The sequence below is a fragment of the Parasteatoda tepidariorum genome, chromosome 3, assembly GCF_982258835.1.
Source record: "Parasteatoda tepidariorum strain Cologne lab strain chromosome 3, Ptep-v5.0, whole genome shotgun sequence".
Taxonomy (NCBI): Eukaryota; Metazoa; Arthropoda; class Arachnida; order Araneae; family Theridiidae; genus Parasteatoda; species Parasteatoda tepidariorum.
In genome coordinates, this window is record NC_141757.1 from 7888860 (window position 1) to 7901269 (window position 12410).

The following is a 12410-nucleotide window of genomic DNA, read 5'->3' on the forward strand; positions in this document are numbered from 1 at the left end:
GCGAGCGTTGTCAAAAGCACCCAATACGAGCCCCGGCCTTGATGGTGTATCATATCACATGCTTCGCCATTTGACTTCTGCATCTTTGCAGAATATCCTGTTACTTTTTAACAGATTATGGACGGAGCAGATATACCCATCTAGTTGGCGGCTGGCTCTTGTGATACCAATTTTAAAGCCAGGTAAGGATCCGACGGAACCAATTAACTACCGCCCGATAGCTCTGACTAGCTGCTTCAGCAAGGTATTCGAACGTATGGTCAACTCTCGCTTGGTTTACTTTCTGGAGAAGAAAAAACTCATCCCCGACTTTCAAAGTGGTTTTCGTAAGGGCAGGTCGACTATGGATAACATTGTTGCTTTAGAATCGCGTATTCGTAACGCTCTTGTCCGACGTAACCATTTTATCTCTATCTTCTTTGATATTGAGAAGGCGTACGATCGGACATGGAGATACGGCATTCTAAAGGCATTGTTTGATATGGGCCTCCGTGGTCACCTACCTATTTTTATCCAAAACTTTTTGAGTCAGAGATATTTTCATGTCAAACTGGGTCATACACTTTCTGATCTCTATATCCAATCTGAAGGTGTTCCACAAGGTTGTGTTCTGAGTGTTATACTTTTTATAGTTCATGTTTCTTCCATTTTAAACATCCTACCTCCTACAGTTTTTGGCTCACTTTATGTTGAGGACCTCAACGTCTCATGCTCAGGATCTGACATGAGAGTAATCGAGCGTCAACTACAACTTGCAGTCAATAAAATAGTAAAATGGTGTCATGAGAATGGTCATACCCTATCACCTTCCAAAAGCTCTTGTGTACATTTCTGTCGGCAACGTCGGCTTCACAATGATCCTGTTATTCATATTCATAACATTGCTATACCCATCGTAATTGAAACAAAATTTCTTGGAGTTGTTTTTGATCATAAGCTTACTTTTCTGCCTCACATAAAACAATTGCGAAAAAGATGCGAGAGATCCCTAAATATGTTACGGGTGCTTACTAACACGTTTTGGGGTGCTGACCGCACCGCGCTATTACGAATTTACCAAGCACTTATACTGTCGCGCATTGACTATGCATGCACAGTTTATGGCACTGCTTCTGCTTCGCAACTAAAACGCCTTGATACGGTACATCACACAGCATTACGCATCTGTAGCGGTGCATTTCGCACTTCACCTGTAGAAAGCTTATATGCTGTTTGCCATCAACTGCCATTGGATCTACGCAGAATGCAATTGTCCTTGATGCACTACTATCGTATCATGTCTTCAGCCTCACACCCCTTACAGCGTGAGGTTACTCCTATAAGTTTAATGCGCTTATATGATGCTCGACCATCTTATGTTCGCCCTTTTATAGCTCGCATGCGTTCACACATTCAAACATTTGCTATTTTAGATTCATCATCACAATCGGTAGACCACCTACTTATTTCACCCTGGACTGTTTCACCATATCATTTTTATTCTCTATTTGATGTATCTAAAAAATCACTTGTATCACCAACCATATTTCAACAACTTTTCCTTTCTCATCGTCATCAGTTTTCTCATTATGTTCCGATCTATACTGATGGCTCAAAATCGCCTGGATATGTTGGCTGCGGTATCATCATTGCTGATGTCACGTACAGCTACCAAATCCCTGAAATTTGCTCCGTTTTCACTGCTGAAGCTGTTGCTATTTTATTAGCATTACGACTAATTTCTACTCGCTCTACTCGGAAATATTTTATATACTCCGATAGTATGAGCGTTTTGAGCCAATTAGAAAAGTTTCACTGTGACACTCATCCAATTTTATGCTTCATTATTCATTTGTTAACCACGCTTCAGAAGAATGGCTTTGAGATTTCATTTTGCTGGGTACCGAGTCATGTTGGTATTCCAGGGAATGATCTAGCCGACTCAGCTGCACGGTCTGCCACATCTACTTTACCATTGTCCATACCTTTCTCTGATGTAAAACTGCATATTCGGAAATTTGTGACATCATTGTGGCAACAACAGTGGGATCTCCAAGTGTTTAATAAATTGCATAGCATTAAAACCGATTTGGGCCATTTCCCAGTACTGCCCTTGCGTAGTGCTGATGTAAAGCTTACACGTCTTCGAATTGGTCATACCCGGTTAACACACCTCCACTTACTGTTTGGAGAGCCTCCACCTCTATGCAATACCTGTAACGTTCCTCTCTCGATTCATCACATTTTAATAACATGTCCATGTTTTGACCAACTTCGTTTAACGTTTTTTGGGAGTTCCATTTTATGTATGCAGGATTTGCTGGATGATATTCATCATCCTAACATTTTTGCATATTTACGCGCTGTTGGTATTTTTAACTGTATATAAATGTTTTAATACATTTGCAATTTTATTCACTTTCGCAAACACTTTACTTACTTCATGTATTTTATATCGTATTCACACCTTTTATCTGATTTTATTCATGCCTTTTACCTGATTTCATACCTTTTATCTGATTCTATTTACAAACTTATACCATTTTATCAGTTATCATCGTACGATAAATAAAGTGGTGCATGTACTTTGCTTTTTTAACTGTTTTACCGTACTGTATGGCGCAGCATGTTCTCTTTTGGACTTTGTGCCACTAAAACCCTACATTCAATTCAATTCAATTTATACTTGTTTTGCATATAGACAAGAATCGAGAAATATTCCAACACCCTATTCACGCAGTCACTAATCTAAATCTAAGCATCTATTTTCTCAATTAATTGTATGCTTCTTTGATATGTTGTAGTTATTTCTATATTTAGAGAGAAAACTAGTTTTCTCCAATCTTTGCTTCATATTTAATTATTTTCGCAGAATATTTATATTTATCTTACATATAGACAAGAATCGAGAAATATTCCAACACCCTATTCACGCAGTCACTAAACTTAATCTAAGTATCTATTTTCTCAATTAATTGTATACTTCCTTGATATGTGGTAGTTTTTTCTGTATTTCGAGAGAAACTAGTTTCCTCCAATTTTTGCTTCATATTTAATTATATCCGCAGAACTTTTATATTTGTCTTGCATATAGACAAGAATCGAGAAATATTCCAACACCCTATTCACGCAGCCACTAATCTAAATCTAAGCATCTATTTTCTCAATTAATTGAATGCTTCTTTGATATGTTGTAGTTATTTCTTTATTTAGAGAGAAAACTAGTTTCCGCCAATCTTTGCTTCATATTTAATTATTTCCGCAGAACTTTTATATTTATCTTACATATAGACAAGAATCGAGAAATATTCCATCACCCTATTCACGCAGTCACTAATCTAAATCGAAGCATCTATTTTCTCAATTAATAGTATACTTCATTGATATGTTGTAGTTATTTCTTTATTTAGAGAGAAAACTAGTATCCTCCAATCTTTGCTTCATATTTAATTATTTCCGCAGAACTTTTATACTTGTTTTGCCTATAGACTAGAATCGAGAAATATTCCAACACCCTATTCACGCAGCCACTAATCTAAATCTAAGCATCTATTTTCTCAATTAATTGTATGCTTCTTTGATATGTTGTAGTTATTTCTTTATTTAGAGAGAAAACTAGTTTTCTCCAATCTTTGCTTCATATTTAATTATTTCCGCAGAACTTTTATATTTATCATACATATAGACAAGAATCGAGAAATATTCCAACACCCTATTCACGCAGTCACTAATCTAAATCTAAGCATCTATTTTCTCAATTAATTGTACACTTCTTTGATATGTTGCAGTTATTTCTTTATTAAGAGAGAGAACTAGTTTCCTTCAATCTTTGCTTCATTTTTCATTAGTTCCGCAGAACTTTTATATTTATCTTGCATATAGACCAGAATCGAGAAATATTCCAGCACCCTATTCACGCAGTCACTAATCTAAATCTAAGCATCTATTTTCTCAATTAATTGAATGCTTCTTTGATATGTTGTAGTCATTTCTTTATTTAGAGAGAAAACTAGTTTCCGCCAATCTTTGCTTCATATTTAATTATTTCCGCAGAACTTTTATATTTATCTTACATATAGACAAGAATCGAGAAAAATTCCATCACCCTATTCACGCAGTCACTAATCTAAATCGAAGCATCTATTTTCTCAATTAATAGTATACTTCATTGATATGTTGTAGTTATTTCTTTATTTAGAGAGAAAACTAGTATCCTCCAATCTTTGCTTCATATTTAATTATTTCCGCAGAACTTTTATACTTGTTTTGCCTATAGACTAGAATCGAGAAATATTCCAACACCCTATTCACGCAGCCACTAATCTAAATCTAAGCATCTATTTTCTCAATTAATTGTATGCTTCTTTGATATGTTGTAGTTATTTCTTTATTTAGAGAGAAAACTAGTTTTCTCCAATCTTTGCTTCATATTTAATTATTTCCGCAGAACTTTTATATTTATCATACATATAGACAAGAATCGAGAAATATTCCAACACCCTATTCACGCAGTCACTAATCTAAATCTAAGCATCTATTTTCTCAATTAATTGAATGCTTCTTTGATATGTTGTAGTTATTTCTTTATTTAGAGAGAAAACTAGTTTCCGCCAATCTTTGCTTCATATTTAATTATTTCCGCAGAACTTTTATATTTATCTTACATATAGACAAGAATCGAGAAAAATTCCATCACCCTATTCACGCAGTCACTAATCTAAATCGAAGCATCTATTTTCTCAATTAATAGTATACTTCATTGATATGTTGTAGTTATTTCTTTATTTAGAGAGAAAACTAGTTTCCTCCAATCTTTGCTTTAAATTTAATTATTTCCTCCGAACTTTTTTATCTTTCTTACATATAGACAAGAATCGAGAAATATTCCAACACCCTATTCACACAGTCACTAATCTAAATCTAAGCATCTATTTTCTCAATTAATTGTATGCTTCCTAGATATGTTGTATTTATTTCTATATTTAGAGAGAAAACTAGTTTCCTCCAATCTTTGCTTTATATTTAATTTTTTCCGGCGAACTTTTTTATCATTCTTACATATAGACAAGAATCGAGAAATATTCCAACACCCTATTCTCGCAGTCACTAATCTAAATCTAAGCACTCTATTTTTGAATAAAATCAAACATTTTTATCGCTAGTGCTACCATCAATTAGCAGTTTTCTAGTTTATTTCTTTGAAATTTTGAAAATAAATCATGCATAGTTTTAAGATATTTTGACAACTTTTAATCAAATATTAGAGCAGTTATATTTCCCTCGTCAATTTCTCCATGCCTATTCTTTACTGTCATGATTTGTATAACCAATACAAATTAGAACTATTTTGCTTCCAGTATTTGCTTTCCCAGCACTTTGATTTCGCCAGTAAAATTCCTAAACTCCTGTTAATAGCTTCTACATCAAAATTCTCTTAATTTTCGCTTCATGTAAATTCTATAAGCTCAGGTATTATAATATATCATCAAGCACATGATAATATGAATATATCATATATTCATATTATCAAGCAGTCTAGTTGCTTAAAGAAAAACAGTTCTGTTTTTCAGAGCTTATACTAAACTCGGACTGCATGCGTACACTCATTATTTTAAAATCATAGTGCGCTAGCCATTATCTGAATAAAGCAATAATCACTGGGGTACCTCGGGATTGTGACACCCGTGTTTACTCAAAAGTAAACCCCCTGAGAAATTATTTAGATCATAATTAACTACTTCAGACGGAAAATAATTACTTTTTTACTTATTTAATATTTTTAAAAATTATAATTGGAAACAATTTATAATTAATAGCAGATCGGTATAATAAATTCAAATCAAAGACATATGAGCTCTTTCAAGTCTTCCTCTTTTCATAAAAAAAATTATATTTATTATTCAATAATTTAATGAGATCATTAAAACAGTGAAATAATTAAGTTAATAGATAATCACTGAATTCTCCTTTTTAAAATTCTGTATCACTCTATTTTTGATTGAAATCAAACATTTTCATCGCTAGAGCTACCGTCAGTTAGTAGTTTTCAAGTTTATTTCTTTGTAATTTTGAAAATGAATTATGCATAGTTTTTAGATATTTTGACAACTTTTAGTCAAATATTAGAGCAGTTATATTTCCCTTGTCAATTTCTCCGTGGCTATTCTTTATTGTCATGATTTGTATAACCAATACAAATTAGAACTATTTTCCTTCCAGTATTTGCTTTCCCAGCACTTTCATTTCGCCAGTAAAATTCCTAAACTCCTGTTAATAGCTTCTACATCAAAATTCTCTTATTTTTCGCTTCATGTAAATTCTATAAGCTCAGGTATTATAATATATCATCAAGCACATGATAATATGAATATATCATATATTCATATTATCAAGCAGTCTAGTTGCTTAAAGAAAAACAGTTCTGTTTTTCAGAGCTTATACTAAACTCGGACTGCATGCGTACACTCATTATTTTAAAATCATAGTGCGCTAGCCATTATCTGAATAAAGCAATAATCACTGGGGTACCTCGGGATTGTGACACCCGTGTTTACTCAAAAGTAAACCCCCTGAGAAATTATTTAGATCATAATTAACTACTTCAGACGGAAAATAATTACTTTTTTACTTATTTAATATTTTTGAAAATTATAATTGGAAACAATTTATAATTAATAGCAGATCGGTATAATAAATTCAAATCAAAGACATATGAGCTCTTTCAAGTCTTCCTCTTTTCATAAAAAAAAATTATATTTATTATTCAATAATTTAATGAGATCATTAAAACAGTGAAATAATTAAGTTAATAGATAATCACTGAATTCTCCTTTTTAAAATTCTGTATCACTCTATTTTTGATTGAAATCAAACATTTTCATCGCTAGAGCTACCGTCAATTAGTAGTTTTCAAGTTTATTTCTTTGTAATTTTGAAAATGAATTATGCATAGTTTTAAGATATTTTGACAACTTTTAGTCAAATATTGGAGCAGTTATATTTCCCTCGTCAATTTCTCCGTGGCTATTCTTTATTGTCATGATTTGTATAACCAATACAAATTAGAACTATTTTGCTTCCAGTATTTGCTTTCCCAGCACTTTCATTTCGCCAGTAAAATTCCTAAACTCCTGTTAATAGCTTCTACATCAAAATTCTCTTAATTTTCGCTTCATGTAAATTCTATAAGCTCAGGTATTATAATATATCATCAAGCACATGATAATATGAATATATCATATATTCATATTATCAAGCAGTCTAGTTGCTTAAAGAAAAACAGTTCTGTTTTTCAGAGCTTATACTAAACTCGGACTGCATGCGTACACTCATTATTTTAAAATCATAGTGCGCTAGCCATTATCTGAATAAAGCAATAATCACTGGGGTACCTCGGGATTGTGACACCCGTGTTTACTCAAAAGTAAACCCCCTGAGAAATTATTTAGATCATAATTAACTACTTCAGACGGAAAATAATTACTTTTTTACTTATTTAATATTTTTAAAAATTATAAATGAAAACAAATTTTAATTAATAGCAGATCCGTATAATAAATTAAAATAAAAGACATATGAGCTCTCTCATGTCTTCCTTTTTTCATAAAAAAAAATTATATTTATTATTCAATAATTAAATGGGATCATTAAAACAGTGAAATATTTAAGTTAATAGATAATCACTGAATTCTCCTTTTTAAAATTCTATATCACTCTATTTTTGAATACCCCCCAGGGGCACACTCTTGTGTGACGGGTACGGCGCACCCGGGGCCCCGAGCTGGACCTGAGCATTTTTCTGATTCTCTCTTGCGACGGTACTGTTTTGAGTTTCTGGCTTTCATAATTTATTACATTGACCTAGTGAGCGAACATTTATGAGTCTTTATACCTTTGATTATCTCTTATTTCCGTTACGTTCATATGAATATTTATTAGTTTTGTTTCACTTCATTATCCGCATTATATTCCTTAAATTTTCACCCTTGTTGTGGTTGCCAAATTACTGGTAAGGACTTTTCATCTTAGCTCTGTGTTATATCAGACTCTGATTGGAAGAAACCACCCGCGTGTTCGCCGTGCGTGGAGACCCGTGTCCCTGGAAAAGGGGATCCTGGTAGTTGAGGGGCATCTTTGTGCCCCAACACACTGCTTTGGCCCCTGCTTCAGGTAAACGGGAGGTGCATAGTGGCCCGTATGCATCAATCGGCTTGTCACAAACGTCATCTGTTGGCTAGGGTCAAGCCCGGGGTCACTTACTGGGCACCTCGTTAAGGGTGGAGGCTGTTTCAGGGGTGACTCTCGGGCGTATAGCTATTGGTTAGCATCGGTGTTCAAGTAACAGATTCATTTTGATTACTTACATCCCCTATGTTGGACTCCGTGGTGGGTGGTGCCGCTGATAGTGGAAGTTTATTTATCTTTATATGGCTGAAATTGAGCAGGTGTTCAGTTCTGCACACCGAAACAAAAGCGGAACAACCTCCTCACCTAGTTTTGTCTTGTCAAACTGTTTAAATTATGACCTCTCAAATGCAAAATTTCTGATACTTAGTTCTAGTGAAAAGAAACTGTCTTCCATATCACCATTTTTAGTTCAGAAATCTCTTGAAACTCATGTTGGAAATCCAAAAGGCGTTAAACAAATGCCATCAGGAGACTTATTAGTCGAAACAAATTCTGCTAAACAAACAACTGCACTATTAAAAATGAAACAAATTGGGAACATTAATATTACAATAACACCACACAACACTTTGAATATATCCAAAGGCGTCATTTCAGATAAAACTCTGCAATCCCTACCCATCTCAGAAATAAAAGAAGGTCTTTTAAATCAAGGCGTTATAGATGCGCACCACATCACTATCAAAAAAGGTTCAGATATCTTCACAACGCAACATATAGTTTTGACTTTCAACACTGCTGATCTACCTGTTGACATTAAAGCTGGATATCAAAATTGCAAAGTCCGCCCATATATTCCGAATCCTCTACGCTGCTTTAAATGCCAAAAGTTTGGTCACTCCATCAACAATTGTAGAGGTAACGAAACCTGTTCACGCTGTGGTCAAACTGGACACTCCTTTAAGTCCTGTACATTTCCTGAAAATTGTGTTAACTGCAATGAAAATCATTCTGCAAATTCAAGACAATGCTTAAAATGGAAACAAGAAAAACAGATCTTAACCATAAAAGTAACTCAAAATCTCTCCTACTTTGAAGCTAAAACTAAGTTCCGGAATTCGCAACCCCGACCTAATGTTTCGTATGCTGCAGCAGTTATGAACTCAGTCTCTAATGCAAAACATACAAAATCAGTAGGCAGTCAATATGATATAACAGAAACACAAAATACTAAACTTAAAACAATATCTCCAAGGCAAACAGCAAGCTCATCAAAAACAACTCTCTCTCAATCTCAACAAACTCAAAATCTTGAAAAATCCGTTATCCCTTCAACACAGGTACAAAACAAATCTGAAAATCAAAAGTACTTGAAGTTAACCCCGCAGTTGATAAACAAATTACAACAAAAACTAACTCAGTCTCCAATAGTAAGTAAACAAAAATATTTGCCTAAAAGCAGACAAAACAAATTTAACAAAAACAGGTTAAAGCATTTAAAAAATAAAGAACAACATTCTGAGCAAGAATCTGATGCAATGAGCACAGATGAAGATAAGAACGACGAACAGCTTAATTCTCAGATGCAAACTGAAGATGGGATGGAGACTCCACCAAATCTGTGTCCCAAAAATACTAAACTCAAAATTCGAAGGTAATAATGACAAAAATAATATCTTGGAATTGCAGAAGCTATAATGTAACAAAACCGGACATCATTGATATAGTGAATAAATTTTCTCCATGTTGCATTTGTCTCCAAGAAACCTCACTAAAACCTAACCAAAATGCTAAACTTCGCGGTTATAATTCAGTTAGAAAAGATAACATTGACAGAAATAAAGCTTGTGGTGGAGTCATGATTATGACTTCCACCATGTATCCAACTCGTATAATATCACTTAACACTAACTTACAAGCGGTTGCTGTTCAAATATCTCTTCAATTCCTTCTCACTGTTTGTTGCATTTATCTTCCTCCTCATGATAATGTGAGCCAATTAGATTTAGACAATTTACTCGCACAACTTCCTCAACCATTCATAATAACCGGTGATTTCAATGGCCATAGCCCTATGTGGGGGAGTCCTGATTCAAATAATAGAGGACTTATGATTGAAAAACTTATCGATGACCATATTTTATGCCTTTTAAACACGGGAGAAAGCACCCATTTTCATGTTCCCTCAAAAACGTTTCATGCCATAGATCTAGCGATTTGCAGTTCATCTCAGTATCCATACTGGTCATTTCACGTATATAATAATCTCTTCAATAGTGATCATTTCCCATTAATACTCACTTATACAGGCACTAATAATTATCAGCTTTCCAAAACCCCACGACTTAAAATGAATACAACAAATTGGACTAAATTTACCTCTAGCATAAAACTTGAAGAAAATCTTATAAATCAAAATAATATAGATCTTGTAGTTGAGCATTTTACAGATAAAATACTTGAAGCAGCCAAACACAGTACAAAAATGACATCGTCCAAATTACCAAAACAACCGAAACCGTGGTGGAACCAGGAGTGTAATCAAGCACAGAAAGAGCAAAAACAACGATGGGGAATTTTCCGTAAGCACCCAACAGCAGATAACTTAATTGCATTTAAAAAAGCTCGCTCCGTGGCTCGCAGAATTCGACGTAATGCCCAAAAAACATCTTGGAAAAATTACGTTACGTCAATAAAACATAACACACCGTCAAACATTATCTGGCATAAAATAAAAACAATATCTGGTAAATACACAGCAAATAATATTCCTATCCTCAGATGTAATAATTCACTTATATCTCATATTCACGATATAGCAAATGCACTAGCCGATGCTTTTGCTAAAGTTTCTAGCGACTCTGCTTACCAACAACCATTTGCCACGATAAAAAGAAATAGTGAAAAGATCAAACTGACGCCAAAGAACACAAACAGCGAATATAATAAACCTTTTACTCTTAACGAACTTCAATATGTTTTAAAAAATACCCACTCTACAGCTCCTGGTCCTGATGAAATTCACTATTTTATGATTCAAAACCTGCCTGATAAAATCTTAAGTCTTCTCTTAATAATATACAACCGAATCTGGACAGAAAGAATTTTTCCTAAAAACTGGTCTACAGCTTACGTAATACCCATTCTCAAACCAGGAAAGAATCCAGAGGAAACCACAAGCTACAGACCCATCGCTTTAACCAGCTGCCTCTGCAAGCTCTTTGAAAAAATGGTAAATCGGCGCCTTATGCATTTACTTGAAACCGAAAATCACCTTTCCCAATACCAAAGTGGCTTCCGCAGAGGTCGGAGCACCGTAGATAATCTGCTAAAACTCGAAACTGACATTCGCCACGCATTCTTAAAAAATCAACATCTAGTTTCAATTTTCTTTGATATGGAAAAGGCTTACGATAGAACTTGGCGCTATGGTATACTTAAGGACCTTATAAACTGTGGAATAGGTGGTAACATGTTTTATTTTATTAAAAACTTTTTATCCAATAGAACTTTTCAGGTCAAAATTAATTCTATTTTATCTGATATTTTTCCTCAGGAGCAAGGTGTTCCTCAAGGAAGTGTTTTAAGTGTAACGCTTTTCATATTGAAAATAAACAACATTTTAACCCAACTTCCTGTAACAGTATATGGTGAATTATTTGTGGATGACTTTCGGATTTCATGCCGATCCACTAATATGGCCCTAATTGAGAGACAAATGCAACTAGCTGTAAATAAAATTTTAAAATGGGCAAATGAAAATGGTTTTACTTTCTCACCTCAAAAAACTCATTGTGTTCATTTTTGTCGACGACGTGGTCTTCATCCTCATCCTGAAATTATTTTAAATAATAACGCTATTTCTGTTGTTGAAGAAACAAAATTCCTGGGAATGATTTTTGACTCTAAACTAACTTTTAAACCTCATATAAATTACATTAGGAGAAAATGCTCTCAATCATTAAACATTCTTAAAGTCCTCGCTAACTGTTCATGGGGAGCTGATATGGATTCGATGTTAAAAATATATCGGGCAGTTATACGTTCCAAACTAGATTATGGTATTCCTATATACTCTTCAGCTCGTCAATCCGTTTTAAAATACCTCGACACTATCCATCATCAAGGATTGAGAATATCATCAGGTGCATTTAGGACTTCACCAGTTGAAAGTCTGTATGTGTTATGCTCGGAACCCTCTCTTCATTTCCGTCGCTCTAAACTATCATTGGATTATTATTTTAAAATTAAATAGAAGTCACTTCATCCACTATACTCATGTGTCGTTCATCCACAATACACCA

The 12410-nt window shown here is 34.0% G+C and overlaps 1 protein-coding gene across 1 annotated transcript; it reads left to right on the forward strand.

Annotated features, from left to right (window-relative positions):
- Positions 1-8405: 8405 nt before the first annotated feature.
- LOC147812740 (uncharacterized) lies at positions 8406-9764 on the forward strand. The gene is made up of 2 exons (XM_087158519.1): positions 8406-9536; positions 9600-9764. The coding sequence occupies exons 1-2, from the start codon at positions 8406-8408 to the stop codon at positions 9762-9764; spliced, it is 1296 nt and encodes a 431-aa protein (XP_087014645.1).
- Positions 9765-12410: the final 2646 nt, after the last annotated feature.

Bases quoted from the DNA above. Each gene is read 5' to 3' on its own strand.
- LOC147812740 (XM_087158519.1), top strand. From the start codon at position 8,406: ATGGCTGAAATTGAGCAGGTGTTCAGTTCTGCACACCGAAACAAAAGC. The intron at 9,537-9,599 runs GTAAGTAAACAA...AACAGGTTAAAG, and splicing joins AACTAACTCAGTCTCCAATA to CATTTAAAAAATAAAGAACA.